General features: G+C 35.5%; 1 protein-coding gene across 4 annotated transcripts in view; it reads left to right on the top strand.

The window, feature by feature from the left end:
* LOC150095838 (uncharacterized) overlaps positions 1-19422 on the top strand; it is a 404380-nt gene that overhangs the window by 252289 nt on the left and 132669 nt on the right. For all 4 annotated transcript variants that reach the window (XM_090408977.1, XM_090408980.1, XM_090408978.1 and 1 more), the window contains one exon: positions 10055-10248. In XM_090408977.1, the coding sequence (XP_090265103.1) occupies positions 10055-10248 (194 nt within the window). The remainder of the gene's footprint in view (positions 1-10054; positions 10249-19422) is intronic.

The raw sequence follows: 19422 nt of genomic DNA, 5'->3' as shown, positions 1-19422 counted from the left end.
TTCTCATAGAAGGGATGTAAGTTCTGTTCGCTACAAACTTGGTATTATTAACTAGGTCTACCTACTCACTGATGAGACCTCAATAAAGGTTGAAACTGGTCTGGATAGTGACCTTCTCTCATAATGTAGAACAGTAATACAGCTCCTAGGAGCTAAGTTCACATTATGGGTATCAAGAATAGTGATCGGAGCTTGCTCCACCTTTGATATGAGTTGCCTCGGCTTGCACTACCTAAAGGGTCAGTTGCTGCAGTATCCAGGTATTTGCTTACGCTTGGAATCACCGAACTTTATATAGTTTCTATATTCGGCTAAGAAACAATATGGGATGTAATATCCCTCCCTTAACTTAAATAAGTTATGTTGCCGAATTGAAGCCTTTTGCTTTTCATATAATTAGTAATATATCCTACACGTTCTTTTGAAATGCCTATAGTCTCAGCATTTTCATGCACTTTGACTCACCGGTCATCCAATACCATATCGTGCAGTTGATCGATGATTTCTGGTGTTGTTACACTTTTTGGAAGTTCTTCATGTGGATCATCTTCAGGGCTGGTACAGCCATGTTTAAACTCGGCAGCCCATTTCTTAACTGTCGAAAACGAAGGAGAAAAGTGCCCATAAACTTTTATGAACTTCAAGTGAATTTCTTTTGACATTAAACTTTCTTTTACCAAGGAATTTTATAACTGCACAATTCTCAACTTTATCCATTTCAAGAGATACATACAACACTTTTGCTTCAGACAGCTGTATAAAACAAATTACTTGATAGAATGGCAATATTACATGGATGGTTATGACAGATGTACCAACTTAGAGAAAAAAATCTCTTTCCGATAGTGTTGCCATCTATGGTCGAGGCCGAGAACTTTTCAGACCACCCTCATATATATATATATATTTCGATGTGTATCATAGAAGTTAGATAGGGTATAAAGGCCTCGCCTACTCCCTATAAAGGGAATAAAAGGCGTTAGTTGATTTTTTAGCTGGTCATAGAAGATTCTGCGGTTACTTTGGTCACTTGACATATTAAGGGAATGTGTTATAGACAGTGTCATGAATTTTAACACGTGAAAAAAAAAAATACAGAATTTATTAACTTTTATATTAACATCTGTTCTGCCTTGTTACAAGGACATTGTCATGGAAATAGTAAATAATCGGTTAACAACATTCAAAACTGCATACTTTGTCACAGATAAGTAAACTGGATGCACACTGTCAGGTTGCATGAAAGTAAACATGTTAGATTTGAAAGATGTTGACCAAATTTTTATTCTCCCCCTGCATGGTGGCTCGAGTATTATAGTGCTGAGGAACAACAATATAAAATGGTAAAATAGGAACAGACTAGTTCTTAACCCGGCATTAGTAAAGTGGGGTGTCACAGATCCCAAAGATTTTAAATTGACTATAACTTTTTAACAACGTGTGGCATCGCTTCATGCCTCAGTATAGCTTCCTCTCCCATAACCCACTACTCGATACCATAGATGACAGGCTATTGTGCGCAAGCAAGTTTGGTGTGCTGGGGTTCACCAGACCCCATCTTACCAAAAGTGTGACTATATTTACTTCCGAAACACAAATTGTTTTGATGTGTATTCTACTAAAATATTATCATTACTGCTGTGTCTTCTATATTTTTGCATATCAACTATAAGCAAATACGTTTTCGTAAATATTTAGAGGGTATTTTGAGAATAATATCTTTTTTTTTACCAGATGAGTTACGAGCAGGAAGAGCAGAGGTTACGTCAACTTAGAGATGACACTTTGACAAACGAGGAGCCATTTAGCAGAGATGATGATAGTGAAATTGATTTAGAATTAGTCAGCAACGATGAATTAATTTTGTGGATCTTTGTTTTTATTGTGTAAAATTACAGGACACTTAAACAATATGTAATCTAATATTGATTAAAAAGATATGGATTTCTATAATACACTACATTATTTGGGTATGTCTGTGGGACCCCACCTTACCACTTTTGTTACATTTTCCCACCTCACCAGTGCTGGGTTAAGGCCATCATGCTTAATGGCACTTGTGGCATAATGTTTATTAGTCACATGCATTCACGAGAATATAAGTATTTTATTATTGCAAATATTTTGCACAGAAACTAACTGGTCATCACCACTGTATCAGCATAATCATTAGGCAAATCTAGAACAAAGAATGTTAATTTTATCTACAGTGCTGAACCATATGTCAGAATGCCAAGTTGGTGGTTACAATAAAAATAAGATTACAATTAGGTGATTTAAATAAAATTAATTTAATTAGGCAATGAAATGAATAACACAGCAATATATCAGATCAGTTGGGATGAAGAAACTATCAAAAAAATTGAAGACCTATTTTGGTAGATGTTTTTATGGCCTTCCAAAAATACAAAAGGAAGGAGTTCCACTCAGACCATAATGGACTGCATAGATTCCCCTACTTATCCATATTGCTACCTCATCTTTTAAGCTCCTATACTGGCCACACACATAAGCCTCTGTGAAGAATTTATCACATTTTTTGACAAAAAGAAAAAAAAAACGAACCCTTTAGCCTACTGACCTCATGATTAGCTTTGATATCCAGTCCTTATTTACTAGTGTATCTCTGACTGACACTCTCCAACTGTTATTGTTAAGGCTACTTTAACAATAACAGTTGGAAAGTGAACAGACTCGGCATACGGGAACAGACTATGCCGAAGTAGCTGCCACACTACTTCGGCATAGTCTGTTCCCGTACGCCGAGCAATTTCACTTCTTCAAGGTCAGTACGGTAATCTCGTTGCCGGTGGTAAGCATCATACGAGTATACTTGTAGTTGACAGCGAACATGTTAAAGAGTAATGAACTTCTTTCCAACACACTATGTGGCTTTCATAGATGCTGATCAATCTTGGACCATTTGATCTATTTGGAAACATGCAGGGGTGCTTAAGGGTCAAAGCTGTATAACTGAGAGGAGACCACCACATAGCCTTTAAAGGAATGCGGAGAACCGACCAGGGCTTCTGACCTAATGTCCAATCCTTACCTTCTCGTGGTGCACCCTGTTGGGTATCTACTTTGATACTGAACGAACGAGGATGGGCTGGCAATTTGGGATTTAGCCGACCAAATTGTATTCTTATTGGTTAAACCAAAATAAAAAATGATGGTACAACATGACAAAATTTCATGCCGGCTGGGGCGTCACCCGATTAAACAAGGCCTCCATTGTTTTCGCCAGGGAACCAGGGCGAACAGCGAAAAGTCAGCTACTGGAACAAATCTGAAAACAAACCCGAACTCAACATCACCAGAGTTAAAGATCGGTACTATCAATGTAAGAAGCCTGAATGGCAAAGAAATGGAGCTAGCTGAGGAATTAGATAAGTACCAGATCGACATAATAGGGGTGACTGAAACAAAAAAGACCAAAACTGGTGAGATCTTTCTGAGCAATAAATACAAAATGTTATATTCAGGCAATGACAATCAAGGAAAAGAAGGAGTAGCCATGGTATTCAACGCAAAATACGAGGCTAATCTTCTTGAATGGCAGTCAGTCTCAAGTAGAGTAATGTGGGCAAATATGAGAATGGGGAACTGGACAATGAGACTTATTTGTGCCTATGGTCCCACAGAAGGTTCTAAGGTAGAAGTGGAGGAATTTTGTGACGCTTTAGAAAAAGCAACTGACACAATGAAAAAGGAAAAGTTGGTCCTTGTTGGGGATCTAAATAGCAGAGTAGGAAATGATTCTGAGACATACAAAAATATTTTGGGAAAATTTGGTGAAAAGAGCAAAGCTAATAATAATGGCAAATATCTGTTGGATTTCTGCTCAGGACATGGACTGGTTATTACTAACACCATGTTCCAACATAAAAATGTGCACAAATTCACATGGAGAGAAGAGGCTAGGAATAAGAAAAGTCTCATTGACTATGTTATTGTTGATAGTGATGTTTTCTCCCTGGTGCAGGACACCAGAGTGTACAGAGGATTTGAAATTTGAAGTGATCACTATTTAGTCTTGAGCAGGATAAAATTGAATTTCATATTGAAAAGAATAACATGTAAGAAAGTTTTAAAGCGAATAACAGTTGAGCAGCTTACAGATGTGAACTGTAGACTAAAATACAGAAAGATTATTGAAAAGAAAATGAAAGAGTTTGAGAACAGGAATCAAGCCTTGGAGATTCAGTGGCAAACTCTGAAGAAAACATTGATTGATTCTGCCAGAGAGGCATGTGGTGAGGTTGTGTGCAAGGATAAAAAAATCAGAACTCCCTGGTGGACAGGAAGTTAAAGAGGCAGTGAAGGAAAAGAAGAAAGCATATCAAAAGTTCCTGGCAAATAAGTCAGCTTTTACTCTTAGAGAATACAGAGACAAATGTAAGAAAGCTAAACTGTGTGTAAAACTAGCTAAACAAAAGTCATGGGAGGATTTTGGCAAGAATATAGAAAATAAATATCAAGAAGGTGGCAAAATATTCTGGAGGTTGTTATAGAAGCTTTGGAATGGAGGAAAGAGTGCTGTAAAAGGAGTTAGAGATAATAAAGGTGACATGAAAACAGGAGAAAAAGATATCCTTGAAGTATGGAGTAATTACTTTGAAAAACTGCTAAATTAAACAAGCAGTGATGACAGCACAGTGATGAAAAACACTGACCAGGCATGCAGTCAGGAATACATATCCATACTTGAAGTAGACAAAGCCATCAAAGGCTTGAAGGCTCTTTATTTGAGTTGTAAGTCAGCAGTTAGAATTGAAGGAAGTACAGGAATATGGTTTAATGTTAAATCTGGTGTGAGACAAGGATGTACATTATCCCCTCTGTTATTCATTATCTATATGGATCACATTATGAAGGAAAGTGGTATTAAACCTGATATCAAAATTGGAGATGTTAATGTCAGCTCTTTGCTTTATGCAGATGATGTTATACTTCTAAATAAATCCGCTACAAGTCTGCAAGATTCTCTGACTAAATTGAATAGCTGTTTTAATAGGTATGGTATGAAGGTCAGCAATAAAAAGACAAAGACAATGAAAATAGGCAGAATCATTGAAAATGTCAACTGTGTTGTGAATGGAGAACCTGTGGAACAAGTAAAACATTTCAGCTACTTAGGCACGATTTTTACTGAAGATGGTAAATTAAATATAGAAATAGACAACAGAATCAGCAAAGCTGGTATGGTGGGAAGTCAGTTGAATAAATTCATGTGGAGTAAGAGAGAAATTAGTCGGAACACTAAATTAGCTGTATACAGGACAGTGTTAAAACCAGTTTTAACTTATGAATCTGAGAGCTGGGTCCGAAGTAAAAACTTGACCAAAGACTAGAGACCGCAGATATGAGAGTCCTGAGAAAGATTCGAGCCATGAACAGATGGCATCAATGGCAATATCATGTTAAAAATGAGGATATTAGGAAAGAACTTGACATTGTCAGCATCCAGGAATGCGTTAGCAGAGCTAATCTCAGGTGGTATGGTCATTTAAATAGAATGGGAGAGGAAAAATTAGCAAAACAAGTGTTCTCTGCCCGGTTGGCAGGAAAATGACCCAGAGGAAGACCAAGATATAGGCAGATTGATACGGTACAAAGTGCCTTAGACAATAGAAATATAAGATCTGATAATGTTGGAGTCTTGACAAGTAACAGACTGATTTGGAGGAAAATTGTAGATAGGAAGTTAGTAATGATGTAATTTTTTCATGTAGTACTGTCATATCCTGTACACCCCTTGAGGGTACATGGCAGGAATTTGATGATGATGATGATGATGGAAACATGTATAACAGATGCTTTCCTGAAACTAGAACATGAAAAAAAGCTATCCCACTATGGCACAGCGTGATGTGGCATATTAAAAGATGTGTTTAATCTTGGTCTGAGGGGACACCTTCCTGTTTTTATTAAAAACATTCTATCCAGCTGAGTCTTTCAAGTGGGTAGCACAATAGCTTGGCTGTATACATCATCGAAAAGCGGGAGTTCCTTAAGGCTCTGTCTTAAGTGTGACCTCTTTGCTATTAAAGTGAACTCAATTACTGAACAGATTCCTCACACAATTAGCAGTTGCCTTTATGTGATGACTTTACACTTTATTATTACTCCTGCAATGCGAGGGCCATTTCAACAAGGAATCATATGTGTTTCTTCATGGAATCTTTGTCATGTGTTCTGCAGACCAAATTCTTGAGACTCATCTTTGACAGAAAGCTAACATTCTGTAACACATTCATCATCTTTGAGATAAGTGTCAAATCTCATACTTTTTCAAAAAACATTGAATATCCTCTGCATTGTATCCTCTACAAAATGGAGTGCTGATCGGTGTTCCTTGCTCCGTCTTTATTGTACACCTGTATGTTCAAAACTTGATTATGCATCCTAGGTTTACAGTTCTGCAAGGAAGAGCATGCTCCAGTGGTTGGACTCAATCCATCATCATCAGGATATCTGAATAGCTACTCGTGCTTTTTTCACATCACCCATTCAAAGTCTTTTGGGAGATCCAGTATTACACACTTCAGACTGTGATTCATCCTTTTGGCATACTCCTTATAGAGACCATGAAAGCTATTGGCATGAATTCATGAAAAAAAAAAAAAATTACATTATGCTAGATTTAATTTATGATTACATGAATAAACATTCTTGCTTACAGATAGTTTTCCTTCTAGTAACAGTGGAAATAACAACTTTAATACTAAAAAATAGGACATCACTGTTAAAGAAAAAATCTGTAAGAAAGAATGTCTATTCGCATTGTAATTTATAAATAATTTTTTAAATCAAAAATAACAATTGTAATAATAGAAATAGGACATCACTGTTACTGGAAGGAAAACTATCTGTAAGCAAGAATGTTAATTCATGTAATCATAAATTAAATCTAGCTTGATGTATTTTTTTTTTCACTAGAGGTCATGCCAGTGAGTAGCATGTGATCAAACCATTGTTTCTCTAGCTTTCAGTTTGAAATGTAACACAGCTTGTCTTGTATATTTATGTATGCTCCAGATGATGATGATCTTGATATGAAGATCGAAACGTCGGGATAATAAAAAAAGTTATTTTAACACGGTTGTAGAATCCATAATTTCAAAAATAAATGCTGATCACCGTGTAACACGAAAAAAAAGGACTATTGGCATGAATGTTAACATTACCTGCACCAAAGAAAACAGCATTCCTCAATGACAGGCTTGCATCCCATCCTGCAACCTTTCACTAAGTCAGCTACATGAGTCTCATACACTGCCATCTGGTCTACCTTCAGTTGTTTAATGCACACAAAGCAGCCCACTCTGATTTCTTGTCCATTCTTTACTGATGGTTCAAGATCAGAGATCTGTGTTAACTCTACTTCCTAACATTACTATCTCCAACCAGATCTCATTAAATTGCAGTAATTATACAGTAGAGTTGCATGCCATTCAGCTTGCACTTGAATGTTGTACTTGAGTTGCACTTGAGTGTGTAATTTATACAGACTGAGTTTTTTTACAGGCTATCTCCTCTCCAGTGTATAATCCACATTCAGTGCTTGGTAAGGTGTTGTAACTTTTGTACAAAATAAAGACCTTTAATTTTGATGTTCAGTTGAGTTGGATTCCCAGCCCCATTGAAATTAAGAGAAATAACATTGCAGATGCAGCTGTTTGATCAACTCATACTTTTTCAACATACTCTTTGAAGATACCATATGCTGACTACAAACAGTTTATAAAATCAAAGTTAATTGCCCAGTGGCAATACTGGCAGGAAGCACTGACAAACAAATTGCATGAGATTAAGCCTGATAAGCATTGGCAGTCTAATCCATGTAGGAAATAGAAGAGAGGAAGTTGTTCTTTCTAGGCTCCACATAGGTCACAGTCATCTTAAGCATTGATACATATTAAGCATTGATAGTCTAATCCAAGAACAACTTCCAGAAGAGAGGAAGTTGTTCTTGCTAGGCTCCACATAGGTCACAGTCGTCTTACACATTGTTATTTACTGAGGGCTGGTGACCCACCTTTGTGTGAGAAATACAACACCCATCTCACCATTAGTCATATTCTGGTAGAGTACCTGTGCTTCATACAAGAGAGGAATGACATTTTTACTTATCTAGCTAAGCCCTATATATTGGGTTGGCAAATAAGTTCATTCGTTTTTCAGAGTGGAATGAAACACGTTTTATTTAATATATATAATACATACTAGTCGGTTATGTAATGACCCTCTATCAATGACCTCTTGCCATATGTCCACCAACTTCATTATGTCTCGTTCATAAAACTCCTGAGGTTTACTGTTGAAAAACTGATCCAGGTGTCTTTTGATAGCCTCCTCATTAGCGAAGGTTTTCCCGTTCAGAGAATTCTGCAACGATCGGAATAAGTGGTAATCGGAAGGTGCAAGGTCCAGTAAATACGGAGGATGTGTCAAAACATCCCAGCCAAGATGTAACAGTTTACTCCGGGTTGTTAACGATGTCTGGGATCTGGCATTGTCGTGGTGAAAGACAACTCCTTTCCGATTTGCCAATGCAGGACGTTTTATGCTAATTGCACAGGCCAGTCGTGTTAACTGTGAGCAATAGACAGTTGAATCAATCATTCTGCCTGATGGTAACACCTCGTAGTGGACAACAGCTTTATAATCCCACCACACAGAGAGCATGATCTTTGGGTGCAGTCCCACTTTCGAGGTTGTTTGCGGGTTTGTTCTTGTGCTCCGATGATCTTTTACATACCATGTTATCGTACATGACTCATTTTTCATTTCCCGTAATCATCCACTTCAAAAATGGGTCATTTTCTTGGCAACAACGTCGCAGCGAATCACAGATGGATATGCGAGCAGTCATATTGGCGCCTCAGTCAATTTATGTGGCACCCAAACATTGAGTTTTGAAACATATCCCAGCTTGTGCTAATGGTTTTCAACGCTTGTATGGGATATGTTCAGTACTGCAGCAATCTCCTGCACTGTTTGTGATGGATTTTTGTTGACGATATCCTTCACAACGCTCGAATCAACCTCAGTCGGGCAACCGGCGCGAGCCGCATCACTGACGTCTAAATCTCCAGAACAGAATTTGGCAAACCACTTTGCATATGCCTTCTGTTAAGGCACCATCCCCATATATGCTGCATATGTTTTATGGGCCTCCGTAGCTCGTTTGCCTTTTTTGAAATAAAAAAGCAAAATATGAGGGCACCCCGGACAGCACTTTGAACCTTTTTGAACTTTCGCAGTTAATTCTAAAATACAGTCTCGGGAACTAATTTCCAAATATTGTAATACTACTGCGAATTTTCCTCACAATTGCTGTAAGTGTTGCTAGTTGTGACAGGAGTTTTTCTAAATAAAATAGATTAAGAATTACCTATATTATTATGAAATAGACTTTGCCAATGTCATCGATTTTGCTAACAGAAAAGCAAGAAAAATAACATTTTAGAAAGTTTTACTTCAAAAATAAACATAGTGTTTTAATTTATTTCCCTATATGTTGTTTTGACTTTTTGTAGTATTTTTGGTGTGTATTGAGAGGGGCAGCATACTCAGGATGTTTGTGAAATATATCCTGACGACAGAAGCTCTAGCTACACCACTGCACCTGCTCAATCCCCAAGGCTGGTTAGCCTGTTGCTGACATTTTGTATTCAGTGCTCTTTAGTTTCTTGTAGATTTCAAGTTAAGAAACTAAATAGTCAGGGAATGAATTGAAAAGCATGTAAAAGTAGATATCTATTTGCAAGTGCGGTTCACTTTTGATTTAAAAGATTGCTGATTTTTTTCAATACTAAATGAGTTGATAAAATGCTTCGTATTGCAGCAATCTAAATTCAAATAACATTTTTAATGACTGTTAATGCTGATATTTTTATAATATTTCAGTGGTACATCCAAAAACTTAAGCTAGATGCTCATTTTTATTATTTACAATACATATTTAATTTTCTTTTTTACCATAATTATTTGGCAATGCTTATTTATGATAACAAATTAATATATTGTATTTTAATTTTTATATAAGGCCTGCTGTAACTTCTGTGATAGAAAGAACATCAGTTGCTCCTCGACAAAGACCCAAGGCATTTCTAGCTCAAGGAAGTATTGGAGGTAATGGAGATAATATATCATTAACATCTAATGCAAGTTCTCCACCTGGTTGTGTTGCTTCTAACTGCATTGGAAAAACCAGTGAAACAGGTGAAATATCTAGTCAAGGTGAGACATCATTGAGCTATAAAAATTGTATTTTGTTAATAAGCTTCTTTCTCTTAAAATCAGTTATATAGATAAGAACTTTTTTTTTAGTCAATGTGATATTGATGAAAATATTCAGTGAGTATATTTCATTGAATAAGCATCACTTCTGGCCTTTTATTCATATGGTTTTATCAAATAAGTCTGAAAAATCACCACTGATGTTTTTCAGATGTATTTATTTCAAATAAAAAATCAAATGATTTTTTACTAGAAATCCTGATAATGAATCGCAAGTTGATTCATTATCAGAAAATTCATACATTGTTTTTGTGATATGGCTAGGTAATTATTATTATTATTATTATTATTACATGAACTTCCAGAGAGTCCAAAGACTCATTGAGGGATGGCACCTACTCTACAACTCTCCATCTCCACCACTCAATCCACCAACTACAACTACTTTCATCATCTACACCAACCATCTACTGCCAACCACCACCACTAGTATTTTCACAGACAATCACAAACATCCATGCCTGTGGTGGGATTCAAACCTGTAGCCTTTTGGCTGCAGAGCGGATACGGTAACCACTCAGCCAACCAGGCCAGCAAAGACCACTAACCACTTGGCCAACCAGGCCAGTAATGCGCAGATGTGTATTGTAAGTTTATTAATTAAAAGCACCTATTGAGTAACATTTGTTTGTTAGTAGCTATACACTCTTAGCATTTCAGCATTTATGATGATGTCATCATTAGGTGCTAATATGAAACTTACTATCACTGATATAACTTTCTTTTGTGCATAATGGCTTTAACTGGTAGTGTTAAAGCATGAAAGAAAATAATTTCATTAATATTAATTGATAATGTTAGATATCAGTATTACACTGCTACATAAAAGCCTCCGAGGATAACTGTCATATATAGCAAAAATAAATAATTGTAATCGACTTAATCATAAAGAATAAAGTATGGGTAACCATGCAAATTACCTTGAGAACTTATTTGTAAGTTGAAGCTCTTCTGGTGTTAGAAGTGTACCCTTATGCAGTGGACTGTGGACTCTCACTTCAGCAAACTCATAGGAACAACAGGAATGTTTTGTTATAGTCACTAGTTTGCTTTGGCATAACATTTCGTTTGAGGCTTGGATAATGTTTTCTATGGTGAGAGTGCTGTAGTTAGGTAAGTAAAGGTCTGCTGTCAGTAGGTCTTAATAAGAAATGATATTGTGTAACAGAAGGTTAGCCTTCAGTCCTTTGAAATGGTAGCATCTAAAATGCTGTAAATATTAGATGGAAATCAGTGATTTTAATTTTTATTTCCAATAATAAAATAAAGACTTTCCCTAGAAAATAACATTTTTTAATGTAAAATCTTACTTTTATTTAAATTAAAGGGATATTAAATCCCACATTGTTTTAAAACCGAATAAGAAACTCAAAGATTGGAATCAGAGAGTTTCATGCCGATATAGAAAACTATAAAGTATCGGCGACACTAGCGTTAGCCAATGCAAGTGATCCTAGTACGTAGTACAATACCGGACAACTCGTAGCAAAGGTGGTGAAGTTCTGATCGTTATTCTTAGGTATTTTCCATAACGTAAAAACACATTTCCTTGGAAATGTATGCTGTTATTACATTATGGTGGGAGGTCACTACCCAGACTGGTTTCAGCCTTTTTTGAGGCTTCATCAGTGAGTAGCTAGACCACATTGATACCAAAGTGTATAGCGAAAAGAACTTATATACTCTGCTATACGAGTTTCCAAGCAGGTGGGATTTAATATCCCCTTAATTTAAATAATGTTTATATCGCCGAAATGAAGCTTATTAGCTCTTTATATTTAAGTAACTTAATGGTTGCACCTGTTTGGAAACTCTTATAGCAGAGTATATAAGTTCTTTTCGCTATACACTTTGGTATCAATTTGGTCTAGCTACTCACTGATGAAGCCTCAAAAAAGGCTGAAACCGGTCTGGGTAGTGACCTCCCACCATAATGTAATAACAGCATACATTTCCAAGGAAATGTGTTTTTACGTTATGGAAAATACCTAAGAATAGCGATCAGAACTTCACCACCTTTGCTACAAGTTGTCCGGTATTGTACTACATACTAGGGTCACTTGCATTGGCTAACGCTAGTGTCGCCGATACTTTATAGTTTTCTATATCGGCATGAAATTCTCTGATTCCAATCTTTGAGTTTCTTATTCTGTTTTAAAACAATGTGGGATTTAATATCCCCTTAATTTAAATAATGTTTATATCGCCGAAATGAAGCTTATTAGCTCTTTATATTTTAAGTAAAATCTTACCCTCAGAGTTGTAAACTCACTATTATACTGTGGATTATCTGACCCTAGAAATCCTGTTAAATAAGAAAGCTAATCTTCTTGAATGGCAGGCAGTCTCAAGTAGAGTGATGTGGGCAAATATCAGAATGGGGAACTGGACAATGAGACTTACTTGTGCCTATGGTCCCACAAAAGGCTCTACTAAGGTAGAAGTGGAGGAATTTTTTGATGCTTTAGAAAAAGCAACTGACACAATGAAAAAGGAAAAGTTGGTTCCTTGTTGGGGATCTAAATAGCAGAGTAGGAAATGATTGTCAGACATACAAAAATATTTTGGGAAAATATGGAGAAAAGAGCAAAGCTAATAATAATGGCAAATACCTGTTGGATTTCTGCTCAGGATATGGACTGGTTATTACTAACACCATGTTCCTACATAAAAATGTGCACAAATTCACATGGAGATAAGAGGCAAGGAATAAGAAAAGTCTCGTTGACTATGTTATTGTTGATAGTGATGTTTTCTCCCTGGTGCAGGACACTAGAGTGTACAGAGGATTTGAAATTGGAAGCGATCACTATTTAGTCTTGAGCAGGATAAAATTGAATTTCATATTGAAAAGAATAACATGTAAGAAAGTTTTAAAGCGAATAAAAGTTCAGTAGCTCTCAGATGTGAACTGTAGACTAAAATACACAAAGATTATTGAAAAAAAAATGAAAGAGTTTGAGAACAAGAACCAAACCTTGGCAATTCACTGGCCTTGAAGAATACCCTGATTGATTCAGCCAGAGTGGCATGTGGTGAGGTTGTCTGCAATGATAGAAAAATTAGAACTCCATGGTGGACACAGGAAATTAAAGAGGCAGTGAAGGAAAAGAAGAAAGCATATGAAAAGTTCTGGCAAATAAGTCAGCTTGTGCTCTTAGAGAATACAGAGATAAATGTAAGAAAGCTAAACACTGTGTAAAACTAGCTAAACAAAAGTCATGTTAGGAGTTTGGCAAGAACATAGAAAATAAATATCAAAAAGGTGGTAAGATATTCTGGAGGTTGTTGAAGAAGCTTAGAAATGAAGGAAAGAGTATTGTAAAAGGAGTTAGAGATGATAAAGGTGACATGAAAATGGGAGAAAAAGATATCCTTGAAGTATGGAGTAATTACTTCTAAAAATTGCTAAATGAAACAAGCAGTGATAGCACAGTGGTAAAAAACACTCAACAGGCATACAGTCAGGAATACATATCAATACTTGAAGTAGAAAAAGGCAGCAGGAATAGATGATATTCAACCAAAAATGCTGAAGTATGGTGGTATAAAAGTCCTACAGTGGCTACACTGCATAGTTGAGAAGTCCTGGACAGAGGGACAAATTCCTGATGATTGGAATAGAGCTGAAATAGTACCCATATATAAAAAGGGCAATAAAACTGAATGTGAGAATTACAGAGGTGTTTCCCTGCTGAATGTTCCGGGCAAGATTTATGCCAGTATACTTGACAAATGGTTGAGAAGAATTGTGAATGAAAAGTTTGGCGAAGAACAAGCTGGATTCAGGCCAAATAGAGGCTGTCAGGATCAGATCTTCACGTTACGACAATTAGTTGAGAAACCATGGGAATATGACAAAGATCTCTATTTAAGTTTTGTCAATCTCGAAAAGGCATACGACAAGGTGCCAAAAGAGAAGCTATTCAATACACTACAGTTATATGGTGTCAATGGGGCATTATATCAAGCAATACTTAGTCTTTATTTGAGTTGCAACTCAGCAGTTAGAATTGAAGGAAGTACAGGAAGATGGTTTAATGTTAAATCTGGTGTGAGTCAAGGATGTACATTATCCCCTCTGTTATTCATTATCTATATGGATCACATTATGAAGGAAAGTGGTATTAAACATGATATCAGAATTGGAGATGTTAATGTCAGCTCTTTGCTTTATGCGGATGATGTTATACTTTTAAATAAATCTGCTACAAGTTTGCAAGATTCCCTGACTAAATTGAATAATTGTTGTAATAGATATGGTATTTATAGGTTAGAGGCATGACCAGATGGCATCAATGGCAATATCATATTAAAAACGAGGATATTAGGAAAGAACTTGACATTGTCAGCATCCAGGAATGCATTAGCAGAGCTAATCTCAGGTCGTATGGTCACTTAAACAGAATGGACAAGGAAAAATTAGCAAAAGAAGTCTTGTCTGCCAGGTTGACAGGAAAACGACCCAGAGGAAGACCAAGATATAGGTGGATTGATAAGGTACAACGTGTCTTAGACGATAGATATATAAGATCTTATAATGTTGGAGTCTTGACAAGTAACAGACTGATTTGGAGGAAAATTGTAGATAGGAAGTTAGTAATGATGTAAATTTTTCATGTAGTAGTAGTCATATTCTGTACACTCCTTGAGGGTACAAGGCAGGAATTTGATGATGATGATGATAAATCCTGCTATAGTGATGAAACATGAACTTTTTTTCAAGCCATTTTTGGTCTCTAATAAGTATTATAGTGGTCTCATAGCAGCCAGTGAAGTTCATTTACCTTCTAAAGACATTCACGGAGACCTATACCAGCAATAGGATTTTAACCCGCAATCTATTGATTGAAAAGTGGAATTATCTTCCCAGCCAATCTGTTTAATTAGTTTTTTGTAGGAAAAGGGATAGATTTTGAGTTGGAATGGAATATTATAATCTTTGTTTAAACTAGGATCTCTTCCATGTGTTATGGACAGAACAGAAAATTACAATATTCTGATCTCAACTATACAAGAAACCAAATGACCAGGGCTTAGAAATCTACAGACAAATAATAGAACAATATTCCACAGTGGAACGTCTAATGACAAACATGAAAATGGTTTACGTTTTGTGGTGCACAATAATATTTTGCCATGCATAAAAACTTTCACACCTGTAGATGATTGACTCTGTTATGGCTGTTGTTAGATTGTAACTTCTGCTCAGTCATGTTTTATTGTCTTACAATTCTCTCTCTTTAGTATTTAACTAGTTGTGGACTGATATATCAATCGAATATGAAGAATATTTATATTATACTGCGCCACTCCATATTTGGAAATTGTAAGAACAACTTAGATAAATCAACCTTCAACCGTATCAGGTTATCATAAGTTGATTTTAGGTCGAGGTTTTTATTTTTATTACATAGGGTTCCTGCTGAGATTCGAATTATTTTAATGAGCGGTGCAATGAAACAATCAGGCAAATGCAAGATTCAATTCAAACAAAATTATTTAATACAGTGACACATAAATTACATCATAACACAATATTCCAACAGGGACATTATGATTGAACGAATATAAAGCTCTCATTAAGATTCTAGTATACTACTCAGCTGAGCTTAAACTTTATAATTAAAAATATAATTAAATCTGTTATAATTAAACTTTATAACAGATCTTATCCTTCTTATTACAAAGAACTTATATCATAACTCTACTCTGATTAAAGTTACATTTCAAAACATTTTTAAATATCAAATCAGTTCAAGATATTCAGAAGAATACAACTCATGAACATTCAGACATTCATTTGTAATTCTCTAGGCTCAGTTAATCAATTTTAGTTCATGTAAGTTCGAGATTCCTGAATTACAACAAATAGGCTTCACAGTATTCTCATTCAGTTAATGAACACTTAATTCAATAACACAGCATTTATCATTTGAAGAGGGAAAAGTCTTAGCGCATCACGTATTAAATCTTGACTTGCTGAATACTGCAACTAGGAACAATTTACTTTCGGAGGAATTAATTTTCGTTACTTCTCGCTAAGTATAGTAAAGGTAATCTTACCAGGATATAGCTTCAACACATAGGTAGATTGTACAACAATTTTTAAGTCCTTGCTGACTTTTACTTTGTAATAACACAGACTTAAAAGAATCTTCCACTTCCGCGACTGATTTATAGACTCGGGAGAATATAACCTCTATGCACTTGATTTAAACTATCCACCTATTTCTTCATTTTCTTATACATATTATCCTATTTCCTGCACTATTCCACTGTTAGGCGTTAGGAAGTTTTGGTATAACACCAACTCAGAAAAAGGTAAGTTAAAATACCAAGCGATTCCCGGTCCTTTAAATTCCGTTTTCGGCACGTCAAAATTCCCTTTCAGTCTCCAGCTACCGTTCTCTATACTTCCCTACTCGATTTTGTCTTTACTTTCTTTTTCTTATCCACTCCTTCCTTTTTCCCGCCAGTAACTGATTCTCACTGGTTAGGCTCACATCAAACTTGTTTTTCCCTTCGTATATAGTAGTTCATGCTCCAACACGCGCTAGGAGAAATTTGCATGTTTTCTCACAACAACCAATCAAATGATATCACAAAGAATCTTCTGGATATATTAAAATTACATACATTACAGTTTAATAATTTCTAATATTATTATTAAAAGAATAAAGCAAATAAAATAAATGACACTTTAATATGGAGGCTTTTCATGTCTATAATATATTTAAAAATTACATAAATAAAATTAACTAACAAAACTAAAAAGGAATTCATGAATAACATTTTATAAGCAACAGACTAACAAAATAAATTTAAATAAATTCTGCTTATGATATGGTTGGTCTTGTTAATTATGAATGAAGTATTATTAATTATAAATATCTTCATTCACAATTTAACACTGTGCTTCTGGTCATCTGCTTCATGATGATATTAAAGATAAATTTTATGAAGAACAAGAGAGATTATGATTCTTTTCCTGGTCAGTGTTATCCAGGATACAGACCACCAGTTGGCCCAGATAGCATGCATGACATTAGTAGCGACAATGGAATTAGAGCTATTAATTTTGCATACCCCAGAGTACTTACAGTTGGTAGTGCATATTTTGCCAGAAGAAATATCCATAAACAAACCTGGGTCATTCCAGATGGAACAGTAAGCAACCAAATAGATTGTGTAATGATAAACAATAAGCATATGGTTTGCCTTCCAGTCAATACCATCAAATCAAAGTACTTGGACATTGGAAATCCAATCTCTGACATTTGTTACTGATTGGAAACAGTAGAACATGCATTCTACAGCTTTCCTCTTGCAGGTATTTGGAACAGATACCTGAATTAAAATACCATTTATGGAAGGTTATGAAGAAACATGGATTTGAAAACAAGTAATATGACATACACATGCTTTACAATATTGTATTGTAGAAATTTTATTGAATGCATCTTTCTAAATACAAATTTTGTATTTAGAAAGATGCATTCTAGGAGATATCAAATTTTTGACTAGATGGTGTAGACCACCCACATTATACAATATTCACTAGGGCGAGATAAAATTCTGTCTATTTTTACTATGAGAGGTTTTTTAAATGGTTCCATCCTCATAGTTCAATGTGGTCTTATGATCAATTACAGGAATGACTGGAGAGCAATTCCGGGCAGAGAAGGCCAACTCGATGCATTTAACTCAGATAAGGCTACCAACCCGGGTATCAGTCATCTTTGTGCTTTAGTTTCAATTGGTCTTTTGGTTGTTCATCTGCATGAGACTAGTGAAAAAAGAAACATGATAGCCTTTGGCTATATGATATAAAAGAGCTGAGGCCTTTTCTCTATCTCTCATCGTATCTGTCTGTCTTTTCTTTAATTTAATAATATCAGGCTCTCTTACACCCTTCTACTCTATGCTTATGATGAACACCCCTCTACTTTTTCACTTCAATAAAGGTTGAAACCGGTCTGGATAGTAGCCCTTCCCATACTATATATCTGTCTTTTCTTTCTCTTTAATTTAATACTATCAGGCTCTCTTATACCCTTCTACTCTATGCTTATGATGAACACCCCTTTACTTTTTCACCTCAATAAAGGTTGAAACCGGTCTGGGTAGTGGCCTTTCCTGTAATGCATAGCCCTGTACACATCTAAAACAGTATGTGTGCCTTTGTATTATGGGATATTAAGACAATTGGTGTGAAGTCATTAGTCTCTATATATATAAGTAGCCCAGTTATGAAGATACTTCACGTGCAAACATTGTGTGCTTACATTTGGACAAAGGATTAAACCAAGAATATAATGGCATCTTTAATTTACTCTACAATGAGTCCTTTTGATTAATGGAGGTCAGAGGTTAATAATAATACAGAAAATATACATATACATATTAAGCATATTTGAAAATAGTCTAAGAAGAATTGTGGAAGAGAAACTGGGAAAAGAACAATTGTTTAGGCCAAATAAAGGTCAAAATCAGATTTTTGCATTATGACAGATAATTGAGAAATTGTGGAAACATAAGAATAATTTTTTAGGCTTTGTAGATCTGAAAAAAGTATAACAACGTGCTAAGAGGAAAGTTGTTCAGAATGCTACAGTTATATGGGGGTAAATGGAAGAGATGGTACTGAGTAATATATAGTGTATATTTAAATTGCAGGTCAGCAGTTAGAATTGAATGATGCAGGAAAGTGTTTGTTTTGATGTAAATCAGATGTGAGAGAGGGTGGGCTCTATCTCCACTCTTATGCATTATCTGTATGGATCACATTATGAAAAAAAGTATCATTAAACCTGGTATCAGAAGGAGATGTCAAACTTAGCTCTTTGCTTTATGCAGATAATTGCACCCCTTTAACATTTTCAAGAGTCCAGAGGTTCTTCTAAATTGAATAACATTTGTAACAAATTTGGCATGAAAATTAGCAATAAAAAAGACCAAAACTATGAAAATAAGATGAAACATCGAAAATTTCAACTGCATTCTCAACAGTCAAAGAACAGTTAAAATCCTTTCTTTTAAGCTTACATGGTGATCCGAATGCATTTTTGAAAATTATGGAAACAACTACCATGTTTGAATAAAAACTTTAGT

The sequence above is a fragment of the Typopeltis vanoorti genome, chromosome 19 (genome assembly GCF_054136105.1).
Source record: "Typopeltis vanoorti isolate ZY-2024b chromosome 19, IOZ_Tvanoo_1.0, whole genome shotgun sequence".
In the NCBI taxonomy this organism is placed as follows: domain Eukaryota; kingdom Metazoa; phylum Arthropoda; class Arachnida; order Uropygi; family Thelyphonidae; genus Typopeltis; species Typopeltis vanoorti.
Note: the sequence above shows the minus strand (reverse complement) of the source record. Positions and strands in the feature narration are given on the sequence as shown.